Source organism: Mirounga leonina, unplaced genomic scaffold, assembly GCF_011800145.1.
Source record: "Mirounga leonina isolate KUSES-001 unplaced genomic scaffold, KU_Mleo_1.0 Mir_82, whole genome shotgun sequence".
In the NCBI taxonomy this organism is placed as follows: Eukaryota; Metazoa; Chordata; class Mammalia; order Carnivora; family Phocidae; genus Mirounga; species Mirounga leonina.
In genome coordinates, this window is record NW_023270825.1 from 10896110 (window position 1) to 10918584 (window position 22475).

The window sequence follows — 22475 nt, forward strand, 5'->3', positions numbered from 1 at the left end:
CCTTAAGGTGGACCCAAGGGTCAGGAATATTCACCCCTCCTTCCCCCCAGCTTAGACCCAAGGCTTCTAGGTCTGGGGCCGTAGGTCTCCACCGCCCAGACCTAGGACGCCTCTCCCCATCAGGGATCCCTGTGTAGGTGTTTGGTTATGCCCTTTGGATCCTGGGAGGTGGCGGGGGGGAGGGTGGTGGGAAAGTTACTAAAGATTGCTGTTTGAGCTGAGCCCTGAGGGTGACCAGGAGGGAGGCTGTCAAAGCCAGGGCTTCTGGGTGCGGGGATTCCCCGGGCCCCTCTACCACATCAAAGGAAAGGTGAGGTTCCCCCCACCCCCAAACTCAGAAAACTTAAACCCCGAAGCACTTATTCAAAAATTTCCCCAACCCCGGGGCTATTTACAGGATGGCAGCGGTGTTCCAAGTCCAAGAGGTCAGTCAGGTACGGCCTTATCCACCGATGAAGGGTTGGGAGTTGATGCCTGGCTCTGATCATGACCCAGTCCCTCCCGGAGACCAGCCCGGAGGAGAGGCAGCATGTATGAACACTATATTCATTTCCTATTGCTCTTGTAACAAATGACTGCAGACTCAGCCGCTGTACCCAACACAAATGTCTTCTTCTACAGCTCTGGAGGTCAGGAATCTAAAATGCATCAGCAGGGCTGAGTTTTCCTTCTGGAGGCTGTTGGGAGAAAGCGTGCCTTTGCCTTGCCCAGCTGCTGAGGCCGCCTGCATCCCTTGGCTTGTTGGGGCCACATGACTTTGACCTCTGCTTCATTGTCACATCTCCTTCTGACCCTCCTGTCTCCCTCTTCTAAGGACCAGTGTGATTACACTGGACCCACCTAAGTGATCCAGGATGCTCTCCTCCCTCCAGACCCTTAACCTTAAGCACATCTGCAAAGCCCCTCCTCCAGGCGAGGTAGCGTACTCACAGGTCCTGAGCACACCTGGCAGGGGGCGGAGGGCATTATTCTGTCTACCCGAACACTAAGGCTCTTACCGCTTCTCCATCCCGCGAATCTCGGACACCCCCTCAAAGTGCCCACATGTGGGCCAGGGGCAGATTAGGATTTGTCCAGAGGTTCGTTAGGAGCCTCCATAGTCACCAAGGAGGAGGCCAGAGCTCAGCCCCTGAGGACCCTCAGGATTCCAAAGGGCATATTCAGGGGGCCCTGTGGCCACCAACGTCTCTAGGCAGGGCTTGTGGCTTGGGGGACCCCTCTGCTCCCAGGCTAGCCCAGAGCTGAAAAGAGAAAGCCCAGCAAATGTCTGACGACAATCATATGGGGAGCTCTGCGCTCCGGTGGTGGGCGGCCCAGCAACAGGGCAGAGACTATTCCCTCCGCCAAACTGCAGGGGCTCAAAGAACCCTTCTCATGGTCTTGGAATCCGGCCGGAAGGGAGCTTTCAATTGCAAGGGAGTGTTAGCAGCAGGATCTGGGTGGGTAGAGATGTTTAAGCTCCACTGGAACACAGCCTTTATGAGTGTCGCCTTCCCAGATGCAGCCTCAGGACACGTTTATGTGGTTATTCTAAGGGTGTGTGGTCCCTGGAGGATAGGTGCTAAAGACATTCCGACCTCCTTGGGCAGGCTTCTCCCTCCCCCAGTGGCTCCCAAGGAGGAAAATGTCAGCGCGGAATGCCTCTCTCCTCCTGATGTAGCTTATTACTTTGTTCCTTAGGTTGATGTTAAACTGACTTTGCTTTCTTAGGAATGAGAAACTGCTGTGAAGAGTCATTAGCCCTGAGGCAGGCCAGGCTGACCACTGGGTGGATTTGCTGGAACCAGCCCTTCCTGCAGCCCCTGGGGGTCTAATAACATCCCCCCCGCCCCAGCCCCTGCAGTTTAAGGCCCACCCCTATTAGGAGAAAGAAAAATTATAGCACCTGCAAGGGGTTAGTAAAGACTGATAAGGAATTTCAGAGAATTTTTATATCAAAAAGGGGGAACGTATCAAGTGACATTGAGGGAATCTCAATATTTGTTTTCAGATGAAAAGTTGGGGTGATTTCCAGTCTGAAGTGGTGACACTTTGGATGCAGCAGAACACTCCCTTGGGTAATCTCCAGCCCACCTCTGCCTCAGTTTCCCTACCCTGAAAGTTGAGATGTGGGGGTTTTAAAGGTGCCTTGGCCCCTGGCGGCCCTGGCGTCTCTGCTTTGCTCCAGGAGGTGCTGGGGAGGTGAGTCACTAGCCCTGCCCCTCACCCACCTCCTGGGTTCACGAGGGAAAGCTGCTTCCAGGGATCCGGTGGGCTTGTTCTGGGTCTGAAGGAACATGCTGACTCAGGCTTCTGCGTCTGCCCTGTGAGGAACCTGCGGCCTGCCCACCTCCTCCAGCTGGGGCACCTGGTCTGGGGGAAGGTCTTCAGTGATGAGAGTTGGTGACTGTCCAATCAGGGGAAAGGCCCTCCCCCCCCAAAAAAAGACATATGGTCATATGGCAGCTTCCAGTTTATCTGGTTCTTTCCTGGAGCTGTCCAAACAGTTCAAATGTTTGTACTGCCTTTAAAATTCTGTTTGTATGTTGCCTTTATATTGGGCCACTTTGGTTTCTGGCATTGTGAGTAAGAGGGAAATCCAAGTTGTGAAACCATCGGTAGGTGAAGCAGGCTGCAGAAGAAGCAGACAGGCAGGGATGGCTCAGGGTGGGAGCCCTGGCACTGGGAGGCTGGGGCGTTCATTCAGGAAGAGCCTGCAGAGCACCTGCCAGGTGCAGGGTCTGCGGTGGGCACGGGGCGCTGACATCCCAGCCCCTGGCCTCAGGGGCCCAGGGTCCAAAACCCGGCACAGGGCAGTCTTCGGTCTCAGAGCCATCCTTTTTGCTCTGGGGAAGGGGCAGGGCAACAGCCTTCAGCTAGTATGATGTTCGAGCTGTTCCTGATGATCGAGCAGTTCCTGATGGTTGAGCAGGAGTTTGCCAGGGGAGGAAGGACATGGCAGGCAGAGAGGGAACAGTTTGTGCAAAGGCACAGAGGTAGGACAGGCCCAGGTGTTTTTAGAAAATGGGGTCCCTCCTGGGAGGGTTTCATGAGAGGAGGGACTGGCTCCACCTTTCCCCAACACCTTTATGCTGCACCCCCACATGCCGTGGTCCAGGGGTTGTGCTTAGAATTTGGGGATGTAGACAGAGGCCAGCAGCCATGTTTCTTCGAGGGGCGTTTATCAGGCAGGATAGGCTGCAAAAACAAACAACCCCAGGAGGTTTGCAGCAACACATTTATTTATAGCTTGTTCATAGTCCGGTGGCTCAGCGCTGGTCTCCACACCCTGGCGTTTCTCAGCCTTGGTGGCGTGGACAGTTTAGGCCAGAGAGTCCTTTGTTTTAGGGGGCTGTGCATTGTAGGGCCTCTACCTTCAGGACACCAGGAGCACTTCCCCTCAGGTGGCAGTCAAAAATGTCTGCAGGTGTTGCTAACTGTCCCCTGGAAGCAAAAAGTGCCCCCTTTGAGAACTACCATGAGCTGAAGGGCCTCTGAACGGTGTCCTTCTGGTTCCCGGCCTGGCTTTGTGGCCACCCCGCCAGATTTCTTTTCAGGAGTGGGTCTGGCCCAGCTTTGGGGGGCCCTCTGTGTCCTCCTGCTCCCATGGTGGTGGCTGATGTCCCGGAGGACTGGCTGCAGAGCTGGGGGTGGAAGTTGAGAACTTGAACTTGGAAATGACCTGGGTCACTCTGTGCACATTTCATTGGCCAAAGCAAGCCGTGGGGCCCTGCTGAACCTGGGCTGGGGGAGGCGGGCGGGGCAGGGGAGTGCCCGGCAGAGCTGCCAGGATCTGGGGCCACTGTTAATGCTGTCTACCACAGTGCTCTTTGCCGAGTAGGGTGGGGGCAGCGACACGGAGCCAGGCAGCCTCTCTGCCCATGCTCGGTGCTGGTGCTCGGCGGCTCTGAGGAAGTTGGGAGCCAAGGAGGGTTCCTAGGGAGCTGACCTCGAGTGTGAGTTAGGTGGTGACGTTGGGGTGGCAGTCGAGGCAGTGGGGAGTCTGTCCGTCTGCATACCTGGGTGAGGGAGGAGGCCAAGCTGTGTCTTCAGGGAACCCCGAGGCCTCGGGAGGCCCTCCGAAGGGCCTACCCTCTGCAGGGCGGGGAGGGGCAGGAGGCCAGAGGTGGGGAGGTTGCCTGCAGGCCTCGTGGGTGCTAAAGGGCCTTATTATTCGGGGCTCCTGAAATCTGGCAGTTACCAGACCGGGCCTGGACAAGCGCGTGCCTGGCTTTCCACTTGCATAATTACACACTTCCCGTCTCTAAGTGGTTTTCAGCTCTGGGTGCAGGTGCAGGTTCTTTCTCCTCCCCTCTTGGTGGGAGGGAGCCTGCGTTTCCGGGTTGATTCCCTCTGCTGTGAAATGGCTCCAGGGAGGCCCGGCCTCCCTCTGCAGCTGCGGTCCTGTAGGCCCGCTTTCAGTGGCGGCTTGCCCCCTGTGGCCAGCCTCTGCTGTGACTGGGCAGGAGGCACTTGACCGTGGCCTTGCAGATTGCAAGAAAGCAGTTCTTGATGAACCCAACGGCCCCCTTTTCCGGACAAGCTTAATTATTTCATTGCCACTCTGCTCTCTCTGTAGCCGCCACCGGACTTTTCTCTCCTTGATGGTCAGAGGGGACCTCTGTGTCTCAGCGTCACCCTCTCTCCCTTGCTTTACTTGTCTGCAGGCCTCAGGTCTGACACCTGCCCCGGAAGGTCCTGTTGGGCCAGAAGGGTCATGCCTACTCAACAGATGTGGAAGCCGAGCCCTGGGCCCGGGCCTGCTGCAGGTTTCCACAGGGCCCTGCTCTGCAGTGAGGCAGGCCCGCTTCTTGTTGGGGGTCGTTCTCCCTAAGTGTCCCGTGTCGGCCCTCCTGATGCCACACACAGTGGCCTCCTTTTGGTGTGGGCTCGTGGACGCATCTTCCTCGGGGTGCTCTGCCTCCCTGGCTTCATGGACCTTCTACTCCTCCTGCTTTTGATCCTCTTCATTGGACTCCTTTGTCGTCTCCTCTCCTCCCACGCCGGTCATCTTCAGGAAGTGGTGGCCGCTGTCACTTACTGAGCACCTGCTGTCATCAGCGTGACAGTGGTCGGTGACAGAAACTCCCGTGTAAAGTGGCTTCAGCAAATACCTGCGACTGCAGGTCCGGAGAGGACAGGCTCCAGGCCGGCCGGATGGAGGGCTTGAGCTCCAGCAACAGAGTGCCGGCTTTTTCTCCTGCTGCGGCCTCTTCCTTATAAGTCTGACCACAGACAGGCCACGGAGCGCTGACGCTCCTGGCCACATGCTCTCTGTGCTGTGGACAGTCCCCCAGGACCTGTCCTGGATCCTGCGGGGGGCAAGGCCACGTGTCGCCCCTGGAGAGGGTGCAGCCCCTCCGTTGTTTGCATGCCCATCAGCATCATGTGGGATCAAGGAGGGGCAGTTCTGGAAGGCAGGAAGGCAGGACAGAGCAAAGCAACAGAAGCCCACGTTCCCAGTGTGGGCCCCAGCAGCCCTGTGGGGTGGGTTCCAGGACTCTCCTCACTTGACAGATGGGGAAACCAAGGCACGAGGTGCGGTTGGGTCTGGTTCCAGGGTCTCCTCTTAGGGACACACCGGCCTCTTCCACGTTCACATGTCTCCCTCGATTGTATTTTCCTAGCCCTGAACTGTCTGCTCAGCTCAGTTCTCAGTTTCTGATCCCCTCCTGGTACGACCACGGGTGATAAAATGGAAGGGTTAGCCATCTTCCGTCCTCTGCTGGTGCTGGCCTGGGAGCAGCTCAGCTGTTCCAGTTCTCCTGTGTCCCTTACTCCTGTCCCAAGACCTGGAAGGGCTCCCCTGGATGAGCCCTCCCACCCCCGTCTGGTCCTGCTGCTCCTCGAGCACAAGCTGCCCCTTGCTCCCATGCCTGGCTGCTCCAGAACAACACCCAGGGGCTTGGCAGAGCCCCACGTGCCTCCCAGGCTCTGCCCCCAGACGTCCTGAATCAGAGTCTGCAGGACCAGGCCTTGAATTGGGGTCTTTGACAAGCTCCAGTGGGGATTCTTAGTCGTCCACCCTGGTATTTGGGATCCGCTGGCCCACAGGGTAAAGGCCAGGCTGCCCTGTGACATTCCAGGCCTCTCCGGCCTGCCTGCATCTTCTGGCCCCTTCTCATTGCCCCTGCGCACCCCCCTCCATGGAGCTTATGCTCCCACACCCGCAGGCACCTTTTGGGAAGGGAGCGCTCCTCATGTTGTTCCTCTTTAACCTCTCCTCCCGAGTGTCTGTCAGTGGTTCCCCTTCATTGAAATGGCCGACGCCGCCTCCTCCCTGAAGCCTTCTCTGACTGCTCCCCCTCCTGCCCTGAAAGGAGAGTTTGCTTCGAAAATGAGCATTTTAAATTCCTTGGACTTCTGGCGAGGAGGAGTCCTTTTACAAAACAGATCTTCCCTTTACAGCGATACAGCTTTCGGAAAAACAGGTTTATAATTATAAGCCGCGGGGTGGTTCTCTGTCCAAAACTTATTAATCAGTATTTATCAAGAAAGCAACAGTTTTAGAGCCTGTACAAGTTTTCTCCAGGTGCAGGGTTGAAGTAAACTTCTTTAATAATTTCACTTTAACTTTTATTGTTACTTTTTCTATCATTTGGGGCGTAATATCTATGCTTATTGTAGGAAACTAGAAAATACAAGGAAATGTCAAGGAAAAAAGCCACCCATGTCTTTCCTGCTGTGGCCACAGCTGACAGGCGGTGCATGCCCTCCCGGTCTGTTTGCCAGATACTTGAATAGTTAGGTGTGCTTAGAATCGGGCCTGAACGCTCCCTGTAGGGCAGTCTCATGCTCCCAGAGTGGGCCTGGTTTCAGCTCCTCTATGAGCAGGACTTGGAAGCTTTTCTAGATAAATCCTGAACTCTTCTACTTGATGTTATTTTTAAAAATATATATATAGTTTTAAAGATTTTATTTATTTATTTGACAGAGAGAGAGCGCGGAAGCACAAGCAGGGGGAGCGGCAGGGAGAGGGAGAAGCAGCCTTCCTGCTAAGCAGGGAGCCCGATGCGGGGCTCAATCCCAGGACCCCGGGATCATGACCTGAGCCGAAGGCAGATGCTTAACCGACTGAGCCACCCAGGCGCCCCTACTTCACGTTATTGATTGATTGATTGATTCATGCCTTTATCAGGCATTTATTTTATGCCAAGCCCTGGGCATGGTGGCAGCTGGAGTTTTACCTGTTATTTAAAAGATAATTAAAAAAAAAAAATGTTCCTAGTGTTTGAGAATATGTTGCTGGGTGCACCGGGCACAACGCTCCAGCATGAGAATGTACAGTGAAACGGAAGTCTTCTCACTCCTCCCTCCAGCTGCCCTTGCCCTTGACCAGAGGCCACCCTACACCATATTCTTTCATTCTTTCTTGTACTTTCAGATTCATTCTGTGTGTGTGCGAGCCCACGTTCTTGTGCTGGATGTTGTTCTTAACCCAAGCCGTTCTTAACTCAGCACACAGAGCTTTGCACCTTGCATTTTCACGTAGACAAAGCCTTCTGGGCGCATGGAGGGCTTCCTCATTCTTTTTGTTGGTCTGTTGGTCCCACAGGAGTTTCAGAGGAAGGAATGAAGCCCCGGCAGGTTTACATTCTCCTTTGCAGAGTGGGCTGCAGTGGTGCGCGTGGGGTCCCTCCACTATGGGGCCTGTGACTTCCTGCCTGCCCCCCTCCTTGCTCCTCGCTCCCCCCTTACACCGAGGCCCTGCGGCGCAGAGACCAGGCTGGCCGTCTTCTGTGCCTCCCCTGCAGGCCCTGCCGTGGGGCAGCCCATCCTGAGGCTGCCCAGCCTCTGCTTGCTCATCCGAGTAACGGGTCATCACTGCCCCTTCCTGCTGGGGCTGAGGAAGGCATCAGCGGGCGAGAGCACCCAGTGCACCTTAGCTGCCCTGGCTGAGGGGGTGTCTCCTGTGTGGCCTGATGTGGGCTGAAAGGGGAGCCCCCCTCTTTTCTGCCAGAGTCGAGATAGATCCTGTTCTTGGAGCTCTGAGCTACAGAGGAGCTGGTCTGGCTCCTGGGAGCTCAGTCCCACTTAAGATTTTCAGCCTGCCTGTTCTCAAGATGAACTTGTTGTTGTTGTTTCTTTTATGTTACGGGTCTCTTGTGTTTTCAAAGTTGGAGTCCTGTTTGTTTTTTAGGACTGGGGGAGGGCAAGCTGACTGGGACGGTGTCAGATGTGGGCGGATTGGAAGTGACCGCAGTCGGCCTCGGAAGGAGATGAGAGCCACACGCCGGAATAATCGGGATGCCGTGAGGATTAACTCAAAGGGACAACCCAGGGCCTGGCGACAGCCCAGTGGAGGCCCTGTCCGCCTAGTGCGGGTCACGTCCATACGCGCCTGCTGTCCCCTTCAGTGCCGTCTGTCCTTCCTGTGGTGCGGCCCCAAGTCTTGTCCTTGGGGACTTCCCAAGGAGCTGTTCCCTCAGCTGTTCAAGATTTCTGTCCTGGAGCAGGGCCAGGGACAAAGTGAGGAGTCCCTCTGAACCCAACCTGGTTAGTCCCAGGCACGAGTCAAGTAGCCATGGGCCGGTCACTGTCACCAGTGCTCAGGTGGAGCAGGACAATCTGGGAGTGGGGCCGAGGCTCTGAGGTATCCCTGCTGTGGGTGCTGGTGGCCCAGGGCTGTGCTCTGTGCCCAGTCTCTCCCCTCATGACGTCAGGGAAGCCAATGGATATTAGCCATCATTCTGGAACTGTTCTGGAGCTGTGGAGAAGCTGAGTGATGGTGGGACCCCTGAAAGCATCAGCCACTGTGGTTTTCAGATTGGGTTCCTCGGGGTCCGGGGCTGTGTTGAGGTGTTGGGGGTTGAGGGGAAGGCTGGCTCAGCGTATCCCACAGTGTGAACCGGTCTGTCTTGCTGTCTCTTGTAGCGGCTTCCTTTCGAGGTTCCGCTGGGTGCCGGCTCTCAGGAGGTGTCAGGAAACGCTTGGATGAGCTAACCAACAAATGTAGGATTGGCAGGCGTCACCTCCGCTGTGTTGTGTGAGGGGATGGTGATGGTGCCCAGGGGGCTTTGTGCCCACCTCCTCCCCTAGACCGTGAGCCCCTCCAGGGCCTGAGCGATGTCTGTTGCATTTGGTGTGCCCCTGAGTGCTAGGCCAGGCTGGGCACAGGACCCTGAACTGAGTGTTTATGTATTTGCGTTTAGGGGGTGTCTGTATGCCAGGCGGCCGCCGTAAGTAGGCACGCAGTACACACAGCCATCGAACCTGCCATTGTCCCTGCTCTCATTTCCAGCCTTGCCTGGTCACAGCTCCTCTGAACACCTGTGGGGGGGCCCCGGCCTTTCTTCCCAGGAAAATGCACACGGGCATGGCCATGGGCATGCCATCGGCATTCCACACAGACCCCTGTGCCTGCCCCAGCATCCTGCCCCAGGAGACAGTCCAGCAGGACTCTGGAACAAAGGGCCGGGATGGTGGTGGTCCCAGGTTCTTGGGAGTATTTTGGCTCTGGGTAGGTGGGTGGGGCGAGGGTGTTGTGGGTCGGGGGAGGCTTCCTAGGAGAGCTTCTGTCTGAGCCACATCCAAAAGGCTGGGATGGAAAGTGTGGACCAAGGCTTGGAGAAGTGACACAGCCCGTGTGCCCAGATGCTTGGGGTGGGGGAGGTAAAGGTGGGTGAGTTGCAGGGGGCCTTTGGGCATTCCTCAGAGACCCTGACCCTGTGTGTAGTGGGGTGGGGTGAGTTAGGGCGTGCGTGTGGGAGAACAGTGGCCATGGGATTGTGGGTGAGAGGTGGAGGAGGCAGCCTGGCAGCAATATTGGTGAGGCCTGTGGTGGTTGAACCAGCCTCAGAGGACGCATAGGGCGTCAGTGGGGGCTAGAGATGGCCAGGATTGCACTAACTGAGCCGAGCAGGGGCCTCCTGCAACATGGGAGAGTGGATGGATTGAGGCAGACCTGGGAGGCCAGGCCAAGGTGTTAGACCAGATAGCAGAGAAAATGGGGAGCCATGGGAGGTGGTGGAGTCAAGGAGCGAAGGTCAGACCATTGGTGGTAAATGCGGTGGAGGGGAGCATCCTTGGTGGAGCTGTGCCCAGGAAGGGCTGCCCCTGAGATTGGAGAGGGAGACAGCTGGCTGTGAGGAAAACCAGCAAACTTGGGGTCTTTGTAGAACGACAGCCAAGTTCCTCTGGGAAACGACTCTCTCTCTCTGCCAAGAGGTGGCCTTGAGGACTGACTAGGAGTTCACAAACCTTCCCTCTGCTAATGGGGCTGTTGTGGGGACTGTGCTTGAGGGATGCAGCCGCAGGCTCTCCCATGCCTTCAGCTGGCTGCAGTGAGTGTTCTGGAAGGATGCTTCCTGACTGCTTGAGTAACCTGTGTTTTCTCTGTTTCTCTCCACAGGAAGCGAGGGATAGAAGTGGTGCAGGTGAGTACAGACCACACCCTCGCCGTTTTTCGTGTGGGTGGGCCTTTTAGGGCTCCCCTTTCCTCCTTTCCCCCAAGAGTCTGGGCTCTTGAGCGCCTTCACTCACTTCTCATGTTTAACTTCTCCCCCTGTGGAGTCTCCGTGATCTCTGCCCTGGCAGGGCGTGGGTTGTGGTTGGTGGTCTCCGGGGTTTGTGGAGTTGCAGTTTCTTCATCCGTGGGGGAGAGCTGGGGCTCTGGCTGGGGGTGGGGGTAGGCAGGGTGGGGGAGCCTGGCCCCCCAGCCAGGCATCTGGGGTCCTATTGCCCCCCATGGTTTGTCTGTGTCTGCCCTCCGTCTCTGCCAGGGAAGCACGAGCCCCCCGGGCCCCTGCCTTGGCTGCTCGGCCCTCTGGGGGTAAGCCCTCTCCTTTCTCGGACCATGCTTATAAGTGGTATCATCTCCAAGACGACCCTTTCCCCCCGCCCTTCTCCCCAGGACTCCTAGGTCAGGTGCGTCCCCTCCCTGCTGTCAGTCCGGCCACATCTGATCTCCCCTATGGGCACCTGGCTTCTGGAGAGTGGACAGGGTCAGTGCAGGGGGCGCTCCTCATCCCCGTGCTGCCTCACCCTGGGGCAGACTTGGGTCAGGTGCTCATTGGCTGGAGAAGGAAGGATGAATGGAGAGAGAAGCCCTCCCAGGGCCTGGGGTGGGCTCTCTTGCCCCAAAATGGATGTACACACTTTGACAGCAGCCGTGGGGAGTGTTGCTGGGGTGGGACTGGGTTTCCTGTCTGGAAGCCTTGGTGGAGGGCTGCTGAATGAATTCTTCCTCTGTAGCGGGTTGAACTTGTGACCTGGAGGCTGAGGTTGGATTCCGGGGAGGAGGTAGTTTCTGGAAGCCCCTCATCGACTGTCGATTTTTCATCCAGGCTCATTTTGGCTCTGCAGAGTTGCGTGATCTGCACTGAGTTTTCCTGTGGACCTAAATTTCTTAGACATTAAAAGGGAGAAGTCAGAATTCAGGAATGGCTAAGACGTGCTTTCGGGGCCATTTCTGATTGATTGGTAGTGGCTGCCAGGAGGATTCTAAGCCTTCCCTGAGGTTAGCTACAGCGCTTGTCAGGGATCGCACAGAAATTTCTGTGGGGAGCAGTTTTTAGAGGAAGTGAACTCGTGTGCTCACCAGCAAACACATTACTTAAAAGGGGAAGAAATGTGCCCTTCCCCCAATACATGATTCCTGTCCTGGAAGACCCCAGACTCCTACTGTGGGATGCTCCTACCCCTGCCGCAGGTGGGAGGGGAGGGGCGGGGAGAGGGCCCTGGAGTTTCAGGATGTGAGGGCAACCTGGGGGGCAGTGGGTTTGCTTTACATGGCTTCCTGGGAAGATTTAGACTAAAACCTTTAATGCACTTAGTCCAGGGTGGAACGGGAGGCTTGGAACCATTGTTCTAGAATTTACCAGGCAGAAGAAGAGTTGCAAAATCTTCCTTGATGTGTCTGCTGTTCACTTTGGTAATGACTTTGGGGAGGAACTGGTGGCTGGGGACCAGAGAGAAGCCAAACTGGACGCTTTCCACACCAGTACCTAAAAATAAAACCCACCGCGATGCCTCTTTCTGCACCTCCTCCTGGCGTCCCCCCAGTGTTTGGAGAACTTGGAATTTCAAGACGCAGAGAAGGACTCTTTGCAAAATTTGGAAGCCGAGACCCTTGGCTGGTTTTTCAGAATCAGCCAGGCCCCTGTGGGCCGCTGAATGCCGGGGATGGGTGCTTGCCACACGCGAGGTGTCGGTGACCGACGGGGGGGCAGGAAGGGGGGAGTGAGCGTGCCGTCAGCCAACGCCGGTCTTTCTTGTTTTCTTGGGTCCATTGCCCCATTGGTATTGTCCCTTTTTGTGCAGCCAGCTGGTGACAGGAGTAGTGTTTTAGAGATGAGGAAACGGAGGCTCAGGATGGCCCTTGGGGAACTTGGCTGGTAAGTGGCAGCCTCGGGGTTTGATTGTGGGTCAGTGTGTCTCCAGAGCCCATGGTTTTTCTGCTAACTGGGGCTCTTTCGCACATTAGTTTTACTCAGTGTTCCATTTACTAAATGTTTCCAGGCCTCTTATCACCTGGGCTTTTTGGCTACTATTTTTTTTTTTTTTTTAAAGATTTATTTATTTATTTTAGAGAGGCGGAGAGACAGAGCTCACGAGAGAGTGAGCGGGGGGAGGGGCAGAGGGAGAGAATCTTGAAGCAGACCCCCTGCTGAGCGCAGCGTCCAGGGCTGGGTTCGATCTCAGGACCCTGAGATCATGACCTGAGCCTAAGCCAAGACTCACTCAACCAGGCGCCCCTGGGCTCTGGCTACTATTTAAAAAAAGGATATTGGGGCCCAGGGTCAGGAACCAAGAGGGTAAAATGCTGGTAAGATCGTGCGGTGTCCTTGCGTCGGGACCGCGGTCGGCGGCGTTAGTTCTGCTGCTGCTAGTGAATGGTGGTCGTAACAACGTGAGTGTTAACGTCTACTGGGGACGGTGGTGTGCGAGGCACCAACACCGTGTGCTTGCGAGAAGCATCTGTGGGTAAGCTCTCCAAGGGAGGGTGGGAGCACATTTCAGAAAGCAAGTCTTGCAGCTCCGCAACTCCTTCACGTGCTCGTTCCCGGGGCACACGTGCTCGGGAAGGAGCTTGTAAACCCTCCTTCCTGGCATCCTTTCCAAAGCGATCCTCCTCCCGTCTCCACAGAGCAGTGACGGGCAGGACCACCTGGGCTCACCTTTCTGGCTGTGTGACCTCGGGCCAGTTGCCTAACCACCCGGGGCCTCAGTCTCCCCATCTGTAAAATGGGGATAATAGTTGTGCCTGTCGCCTGGGATCACGTGAGGCCTAATTGAGTTAATTTGGGTAAAGCAGTTGGCAGGCGCCATGCCTGGCACACAGGAGGCTTGTTCCTTACATTGTTCACAGCAGACGTGACCCTGGGGCATCAAACCTGCCGAGGCCTTGCGGCTGGTCACTGTGATCTCGGGGCAGGTAAGGTTTCTCCAGTTCTTTTCTTGCAGCAACATTGCAAAAGGACCTGATTCAGTTGTCAGCTGATAGAACATTAAAAATGATTTTGGATAACGATTACTGTAACTCTTGGCATGTCATTTTATTTTTTTTATTTTTTAAAGATTTTATTTATTTATTTGACAGAGAGAGACACAGTGAGAGAGGGAACACAAGCAGGGGGAGTGGGAGAGAGGGAGAAGCAGGCTTCCCGGCGGAGCAGGGAGCCCGATGCGGGACTCGATCCCAGGACCCTGGGATCATGACCTGAGCCGAAGGCAGACGCTTAATGACTGAGCCACCCAGGCGCCCGGCATGTCATTTTAAAGGAACTCAGAGAATTTGCTATGTAAATCTTTTTCCATCTTTTTATTTGTTTGAGGAAGTGGTCTCAGCACTTGGGTCTATAAGAATTGAAAAATACAATTGACAATAAGCTCTGTCTTCATCTGTGGATACATGAAATACTTCTTAAAAATTCTTGTTCGTCTCTCTACTGAGATGTGTTTCTTTTTTTTTTTTTTTTAAAGATTTTATTTATTTATTCATGAGAGACAGAGAGAGAGGCAGAGGGAGAAGCAGGCTCCCAAGGAGCAGGGAGCCCGATGTGGGACTCGATCCCAGGACGCTGGGATCATGACCTGAGCCGAAGGCAGACGCCTAACCATCTGAGCCACCCAGGCGCCCCTGAGATGTGTTTCTAATAAGGTTTAATGTTTTATGTTTATTCTTTGTACAGTTTGTAATGTTTCTGTCATAGGGATCAATTATGTACTAATAGTAACTGTAATAATAATTCAGTCCAGAAGAAAATTTCTGACAGAGCTTTATGGTCACATGAAATTAAAAAAATTAAAGCATTTATATACTTACTTTTTTTTGCCTCATAGTGTTAATACTAATCAGTAAAAGGCCTTTACACATGAAATACACTGAGGGATGTGGTTTGGAAATTGGAATTTGAGGATGCAAAAGGAACTTTTCTAAAGTTCCAAGTGTTTAGGAAGAACCGGATTCTGTAATTTTAGGATGGATGATGGTGGATCTCAAATTGTGATGGTATTTAGATTCCATTGGATCCATTTAAAAGAGAAACAGTAACAGTTTTATTTTGAAATGTTAATATTTATAATATGTTGGAAATTACATCCTCTACAAGTATTTAAACTTAACCATGAGAAATTTTAGATGTCAGCTTGCAAATGTACAAATAGATACATAGTTTTAAACATTTATTCTGGGGGCTTTCGTGTGAAGGCCACTGCTTTTGAACATTACCCCACTGACTTCTCAGAACCGGGCTCTGAAGCAGGTACCATCTTGGAGGGGGCAGTGGCCTGGCTCCCAGGCCATCCAAAGGCCCCCCCCCGGGCTGGGCCACTCCGACTCCCGGCCTGTGCATCCGCTGAGGTGCTGGGCCTGTCTGCAGGTCGACCGGCCTCCCCTAACCGGGCTCTGTGAGGCCAGGTGATGCTCTGATATGGAGAACCTGCTGTTCTCCCTGCTCATGTAGTCTGGGAAGCCCCGAGTCCAGGAGGCCGGGAGGAGTGGAAGTCGTGCCTTCTGTTTAATGTTGGGGCTCAGGCAGGAAGACGAGGGGAGAGCGGAGCGCGCTATGGGACAAGGTGCCCCCCATCCCCTTCGTCCTGAGGGGCTGCCTGTGGTGACTGATGGTCGCAGGTAGCCCTTTGCCTCAGTTTCTTCCTTGGTGTTATTGTAGGGAGGATGCTGGGCGCACAGGCCCCTGACCCACCATCTCAGGCCTTGCTTGGCCATTGAGGAGGCCCCTGGTGGCCAGCAGGTTGGGAAGACCCGGCTCTCTCTGCAGCAGCACTCAGCAAGCAGATCTTTCCTGGGGGCCTGCTGAGTGCCAGGCCCCAGGTGTGAGGGACTCACAGGGACCAAAGCCCGGTGCCTTCCGCTGTCGGCAGTCTGGAAGAGATTGTTCAGTCAGGAAGGCTTCCCCAAGGAGGCAGGGTGAGCCTGGCTGGTGGCCATAAGCCTCGTCCTGACAGAGCCAGGCCAAGAGGCAGGTTCAAGCCCACAGTCCCGACCAGGGCTTCGCCTGCTCCCCAGGCCATTCTGCTTCTGCTCCTGCAACACAGAGGTGCTAGAAAGGACCAAGTGCCAGCCACAGTACAGCTACCACTGTCCCTCCACCCAGGGAGCCTTTGTTGGGAGCAAACATGTCTTGGCCACTTGGGTCATCTGTGGCCTTGGGCTCTGCTGAGGGCCGAGCAGGAAGCTCGCATCAGCCCTGCAGGACGGTGTCACCTGGGGAGCGTTTTCCCCGCTCTGACCTGCTCTGTGGGGAGGGCTTGAGAGGGAAGCCTGGGAGGTTCTCTGTCCCTGGACCCCACCGCCGCTTGCTAGGGCAGCCCTGAATTTGATGGAAGGAGATCAGTCGAGAACAGCACATTCTGTTGTCCTGCGACCTCCAGCCTCAGGAAGTGGTGTTTTGCATCCTTCCCTCTGCCTCACATGTCCTGGGGCTTTCCACCAGGTGTTTGCAGAGCGCAGGAGGAGAAGGAGAGGACCGGCTGTAGGAGAAGGGGCTGGAGTTGTATTTTAGAATGCAAAGGAGCAAGCCGAAGTGTGGGAGGTACAGCTACCCAGCAGAGATGGGCCGTCCTCCTTCCAAATTCCTTGAGAATTCAGACATGATGAAAGCCCGTCTCTGGAGCAGCTGCTGTTTCTCAGGCGGGCGAGGACGGAAAGGAGGTTCCCCAGCTTGCAGAAGAGCGCAGGGCCGGCAGCAGGCCTTTGCTCCGGGTTTCTCCAGAATGTTGCTTGTTTGGGATGTTGGAGTGCCTCGTATACATATTTGCTCTGCTTCCGGGCAAGCCATCCGGGAAAGGAGGTTGGGTGGAGAGCATCAAGCAGAAAGGGAAAAACTGAGAAAGAGATGGAAGGATGGCAAGAGCTGGAGGATGGGTGCTGGGCATCTGGGTGGGGGCTGCCCTGGGGACTGTCCCTGAGCTCATGGGCGAGCCCCGGGGCGCTCTGGGGCTTGTCTGTTCTGTGCTGGGGGCCTGAGAGGACACAGGAGGGGACAGCTAAAGTGGGGGTGGGCAGAGGGTGAGGAAGGCCTTGTAGGGAGGTTGATGCCTCTTGATACAGGATACGCTGGGCCAGGTGTGGGTGGGGAGTGGGGGACTTGAATGTCATTGCAGGCAGGGAGCACAGATGGGAAGGACCCAGAAGCTGGGCAAGGGGGTCTGTTGACTGGGAGTGGTTTGGAAGCACTGGGGCCTTGGCCCTGAAGGAGTTGGCAAGTGGCCAGGTTGGAGAAGGCAGCAGGGCCAGACCTAAAGAGAGCCCGTGAGCTGTTCACGGGGCGTTGGTTTGGAGGGCATTGAGGGGCTTCTGTGTGGGAGAGGGGGTGTGCCCCAGTTAGAGGCCATGGCAGAAGATCCCACAGGAGGGCACATGGGGGATGATTACATAAGGCTGGGCCAGAGGGTGGAGAGCTGGGTCTTCTGGAAGGAGCCTGGGGCCATGGCCTGGGGGGGTGGTGGTGGTGGTGAGGGGTCTGGCTGGAATTAATGCAGTAGTGGAAGGCAGGGGGAGGCAGGGGGTAAGGCATGGGTAGGTGGCGGGGAGGGGGAGGGAGGGGTCACTTCCCTGACTTCTCACTTATTTCGTGCAGTGGGGCCCGGGGGGTTGCAGCCCGGGGAGGGAGGGCTGGTTCACGCAGGTGCCTTGAATCCAGGCAACGTGAGTTCAGAGCCAGTGGGCTTCCTCACTTAAAGCCAGAGAGCGAGCCCATGGGCCGAGTCGTGTGCTTCTTACCAAGGCTCATGGATGCTCAAGTCTCTGTTGGGCTTTAAAAAATGTATTTGTTACTTGGGTAATGTTTTCAGTAGTCCAGAAATTGTTTTAAAAGGTACACAGTTAAAGGCGCCCAATGGTTAATCCCCAGCTGGGTTCCCTCTGCCACCAACCCTCCCTAGATTTTATTTCCAGGTGATTGGGGCCCAGGAGGGGTGGACCCCTGTGAACGCCTGCCTTTCGTCTGCTGCCTCTGCCCAGCGCTTTGGAGCCAAGTGTCAGGGGCTGCGGGAACGTGGGCTGCTCTGGTATTTATTGGGGGGCCTGACATCCTGCAGCAGGGGGGCCGATGGCAACTGTCCAGCCACCTCCTCGTGGGCAGGGCTTCTGAAGGCTCCGGAGTGTGGCACTGACCCTGACCTCTGACAGCAGGCCCCCGCACCTCCAGGCAGGGTGGCATGGGATTGGGAAACTGACTCTGTACAGGACATTTCCAGGGTCATTGGGGTCCATTATTGGGATCCAGGTTGTTCCTGGCTGTGCTTGACCCCCACCCCATGGAGCCCAGAGACCTGGGTTCGAGTTCCCATTAGTCTGTTTTCTGACTGTGTGATCCCATTTCCATCGTCTTTAAAATGAGAGGACACTTAACCACACAGGACTGAAGACACCTGATAGAAGCTTAAGGAATACGGGTTTATTGTCGCTCACCCTTTGTTTATGGGGGGAGGTGGGGTACGGCTATACGTGAGACAGTGCTGCTTAGAAAAATACGTCGCCTGGTGTAAAGAATGTGGTCTGGGGCGCTGGGTGGTGCAGTCGGTTAAGCATCCGACTCTTGGTTTCAGCTCAGGTCATGATCTCAGGGTCCTGGCAACGTGGAGTCAGCTTGGGAGTCTCCCTCTCCCTCTGCCCCTCCCCACCCACTCATGCTTACCCTCTCTCAAATAAATAAATCTTAAAAAAAAAAAAAAGAATGTGGTCTATTTGCCCTACCCCACCCCACTCCATCCAAGTAATACTTTGCGGTTCCTAACTATTGTGGATTTGAGCTGAAGTTCTTTTTTATTTATTTTTTATTCATTAATTTTTTTAAAAGTAGGCTCCATGCCCAGCGTGGAGCCCAATGCGGGGCTTGAACTGATGACCCTGAGATCAAGACCTGAGATGAGATCAAGAGTCAGCGGTTCCACTGACTTGAGCCACCCAGGTGCCCCTAATTGCTTTTTAAAGATAGATTTTGTTTTTTTACCATTTGAAATGTAGGTGTTTGTATTTTTTTTTCTTCAAAACATTGGAAATTATCTTCATTCTCAGTCATTTACTTAAGGTATGTTGTGTGACAGTGTTAGACAAATTTATGTGAGTGTTTTTTCCAATAATGCCACCATGGGGTGAGGGGAGCCTTCTATAAATCAGGGTCTGCTCTCCTCAGATGTTTTCAGGAGCCATTCAGGAGCGATGGCCTCTGGGAGGACAACGTGGGAAAATGTTCATGAGCTGCTGAGTGCCGCCCCTGTCTATGCTGAGTGGTTTCCGTTCTGTCAGGTTTATTTTTATTCTTGAGCTTTTTAGGCTCGCTGTTGCAAATAGAAACAGTCTCTGACGTCGGGGTAGTCCTGTGGCTTCAGAGGGCTGTGAGTCTCTGTTCTGGGGTGTTCTCTCCCCAGCCTTCAACTCGCTGAGTCAACTTGAGCTTGTCCTTAAAACAGAAAGCACCCCTTCCAGGGAAGCTGGGCACTAGTGTGTCTTGGTGGGACCCAGGCCTCTCTGTATGCTGAGGCTGGGCTCCAGCTCCCTGGCCCCCTCCTCCCTGGTCCCCTCCCCATACTTCATGTGAAAGCAAAGAGATGGGAGGGGGAGTTTGGGGGAATAGGGAGGGAAAGGGCAACCGGAGGAGCCAGAAGCAAAGATTCTGCCTTGAAAATCGCTGTCTGTTTTGAGGCTGCTTGGAGGTGAAGTCATCTGGGGTGTTGCTACTCAAAGTGTGGTCCGCCGGCCGTGGGCACGGCCACGTTGCCCTGGGCGTGGTCCGGAGCTGGTCAGAGCGCCCAGCCCAGAGCTGCTGAAGCCCGATCCCCAGTGCAGCTGGGCGCACCGTGCCAGCGCAGTTGGGGGGACACCTCTTGGGGGGTGCTGACTGGGCGAGACGGGGGGATTGACAGGAGGGCCCTGGGTGCACAAGGAGCAGGCTCTGCCTTCAGCTCCACCTCACAGACTACCAAGCGGCTTGAGTCATTGGCTAACAAGCTGGCATTGCCCTCCCCACTGTCGTGTTTTCATTTGTGCTGTTAGACGTGACACCTTCCCTGCTGTCCCAGCAGACCCCCTCTGTGCCCAGCGGGAGCTGTGAGTTGAGGTCTCCTTCGGACCAGAACTTTCTTGTCTCTGGGGAGTGCAGGGCCTGGCCCCGCTGTATGCTCCGATCGCTGGGTGATCGAATTAAGGACTGAGCTGTCCCCACAGGACAGGGCAAGCCCTGAGTGTCTGTGTTGGTTAAAAAAACAAACCACAACTAAAAAAATTTCTTGATTACTCTTATTCTTATTCTCATTAAGTAATGTGTGCTCATTTTTTGAAATCTTGGGAGAGAAGGACAGGCTTAAAAATGAAAGCCCAGGGGCATCTGGGTGGCGCAGTCGGTTAAGCGTCTGACTCTTGGTTTCAGTTCAGGTCGTGATCTCAGGGTCGTGAGATTGAGCACCACATCGGGCTCCACACATAGCACAGAGTCTGATTGAGACTCTCTCTTTCTCTCCCCTTCTGCACCTCCCCCTGCTTGTGCTCTGTCTCTCTCTCTCTCTCTCGAATAAATATTTATTTTTTATTATGTTAGTCACCATACAGTACTTCATTAGTTTTTGATGTAGTGATCTATGATTCATTGTTTGCGTATAACACCCAGTGCTCATTGCAATACGTGCGCTCCTTAATACCCATCACCGGGCTACCCCATCCCCCAACCCCCCTCCCCTCTAAAACCCTCAGTTTGTTTCCCGGAGTCTGTAGTCTCTCATGGTTTGTCTCTCCCTCTGATTTCCCCCCTTCATTTTTCCCTTCCTTCTTCTAATGTCTTCCATGCTATTCCTTATGTTCCACATATAAGTGAAACCATATGATAATTGACTTTCTCTGCTTGATTTATTTCATTTAGCATAATCCCCTCCAGTGCCATCCATGTCGATGCAAATGATGGGTGTTCATCCTTTCTGATGGCTGAGTAATATTCCATTGTATATATGGACCACATCTTCTTTATCTGAAGGGCATCTCTGCTCCTTCCACATTTGGCTATTGTGGACATTGCTGCTATGAACATTGGGGTGCATGTGGCCCTTCTTTTCACTACATCTTTATCTTTGGGGTAAATACCCAGTAGTGCAATTGCTGGGTCATAGGGTAGCTCTATTTTTAACTTTTTGAGGAACCTCCACACTGTTTTCCAGAGTGGCTGCACCAGCTTGCGTTCCCACCAACAGTGTAAGAGGGTTCCCCTTTCTCCACAACCTCTCCAACATTTGTTGTTTCCTGCCTTGTTAATTTTTGCCATTCTAACTGGTGTAAGGTGGTGTTTCAATGTGGTTTTGATTTGAATTTCCCTGATGGCTAATGATGATGAACATTTTTTCCTGTGTCTGTTAGCCATTTGTATGTCTTTGGAGAAGTGTCCATGTCTTCTGCCCATTTTTTGACTTGATTATTTGTTTTTTGGGTGTTGAGTTTGAGAAATTCTTTGTAGATCTTGGATACCAGCCCTTCATCTGTAGTGTCATTTGCAAATATCTTCTCCCATTCTGTGAATTGCCTCTTTGTTTTGTTGACTGTTTCCTTTGCTGTGCAGAAGCTTTTTATTTTGATCAAGTCCCAAAAGTTCATTTTCACTTTTGTTCCCCTTGCCTTTGGAGACGTGTCTTGAAAGAAGTTGCTGTGGCTGATGTTGAAGAGGTTACTGCCTATGTTCTCTTCTAGGATTTTGATGAATTCCTGTCTCACATTGAGGTCTTTCATCCATTTTGAGTTTATCTTTGTGTATGGTGTAAGAGAATGGTTGAGTTTCATTCTTCTGTATATAGCTTTAAAAAAGGTCAAAGTGCAGAGATAATCATCGGAAAGTTATTTTCGTCTTTTCTCGTACCTTTACCTGAAATATGCTATTTGTTACTTATCATGTGAATCTGGGTTGGGCTTTTCTGTGTCTGTAGGTTCTGTGACCTGCATTTGGGGGATGGACGAGCATGTACTTGTGCTGTTTCATTGCCTTGAACTGACCGTTCCCGGGGTGGTGTCCGTTTTCCGCCGCCAGGCTGTCCCCAGCTCTGTAACTGTGTCTCTGCTCCAGAGCCTCGGGTTCTCGTGGTTTCTGGCTTGATGCTCCTTACAGTGCTGCCATGAGTGTCTGTTGACATGCCGGGTTCTGTCTTTGGGTCGCCTTCTAGAAGTGACGTTATTGAGTCTGAGCCACCAAGATCTTACGGTGTGCGGAGCCCTGTGGCTTTTGGAGAAGGTTTGCGGCTCTGCGCAGCCCCCACAGCGGACTCAGTGGTGGTTTACTGCATTGTAAATGCCTTGCGTGGCTCCCTGCTAGAAGTCAGTGTGGGGGTGCCACACTGCCTCGAGGTTACCGAGGTTACCGTGACCGCCCCCTGCGCTGTACTAGTCTGTGGCCTCCCGGAGGTGAGGGAGGTGAGGGAGGACCACGCTGGGGCAGGTCCTTGAGGCCCCTGGACCTGGGGGGAGGAGGAAACCATTGGTGCGGGCACCTCCTGAGTTGCTACAGTGGGGCAGGGGAGGGGATCAAAGAGCCCAGGCTTGCTGTGGTTTGGGAACTTCCGTAAGCACTTTCCCGAGTTAACTCATTTATTTATTTATTTTTAAAGATTTTATTTATTTGACAGAGAGAGACACAGCGAGAGAGGGAACACAAGCAGGGGGAGTGGGAGAGGGAGAAGCAGGCTTCCCATGGAGCAGGGAGCCCGATGCGGGGCTGGATACCAGGACCCTGGGATCATGACCTGAGCTGAAGGCAGACGCCCAGCGACTGAGCCTCCCAGGCACCCCTCCCGTGTTAACTCATTTAAGCCCCACAACAATGAGGGACTGTTAGTACTATTATTAGCGCGATTGAACGGATAAACTTGTGTTATCCCCACTTTACAGATGAGGAAACTGAAAGAGAGCTCGCCCCAGTCCCTCAGCTAGCATGGGCAGAGAAAACCCAGCAGGCTGGCGCCACAGTCCCTGTGTGACCTCCGTGCCCCGCTCCTGGTTCAGCATCATTCTGAAACCAGCGCTTCCTTGTAGCTCCTTTCCTGCGGTGTCTTGAGCTCTCTCC

The 22475-nt window shown here is 54.1% G+C and overlaps 1 protein-coding gene across 1 annotated transcript in view; it reads left to right on the forward strand.

The window, feature by feature from the left end:
* The window catches only part of ITPK1 (inositol-tetrakisphosphate 1-kinase), a 170093-nt gene that overhangs the window by 29918 nt on the left and 117700 nt on the right, over window positions 1–22475 (forward strand). The window contains exon 3 of the mRNA XM_034993014.1: window positions 10331–10355. Coding sequence (XP_034848905.1) covers window positions 10331–10355 — 25 coding nt within the window. The remainder of the gene's footprint in view (window positions 1–10330; window positions 10356–22475) is intronic.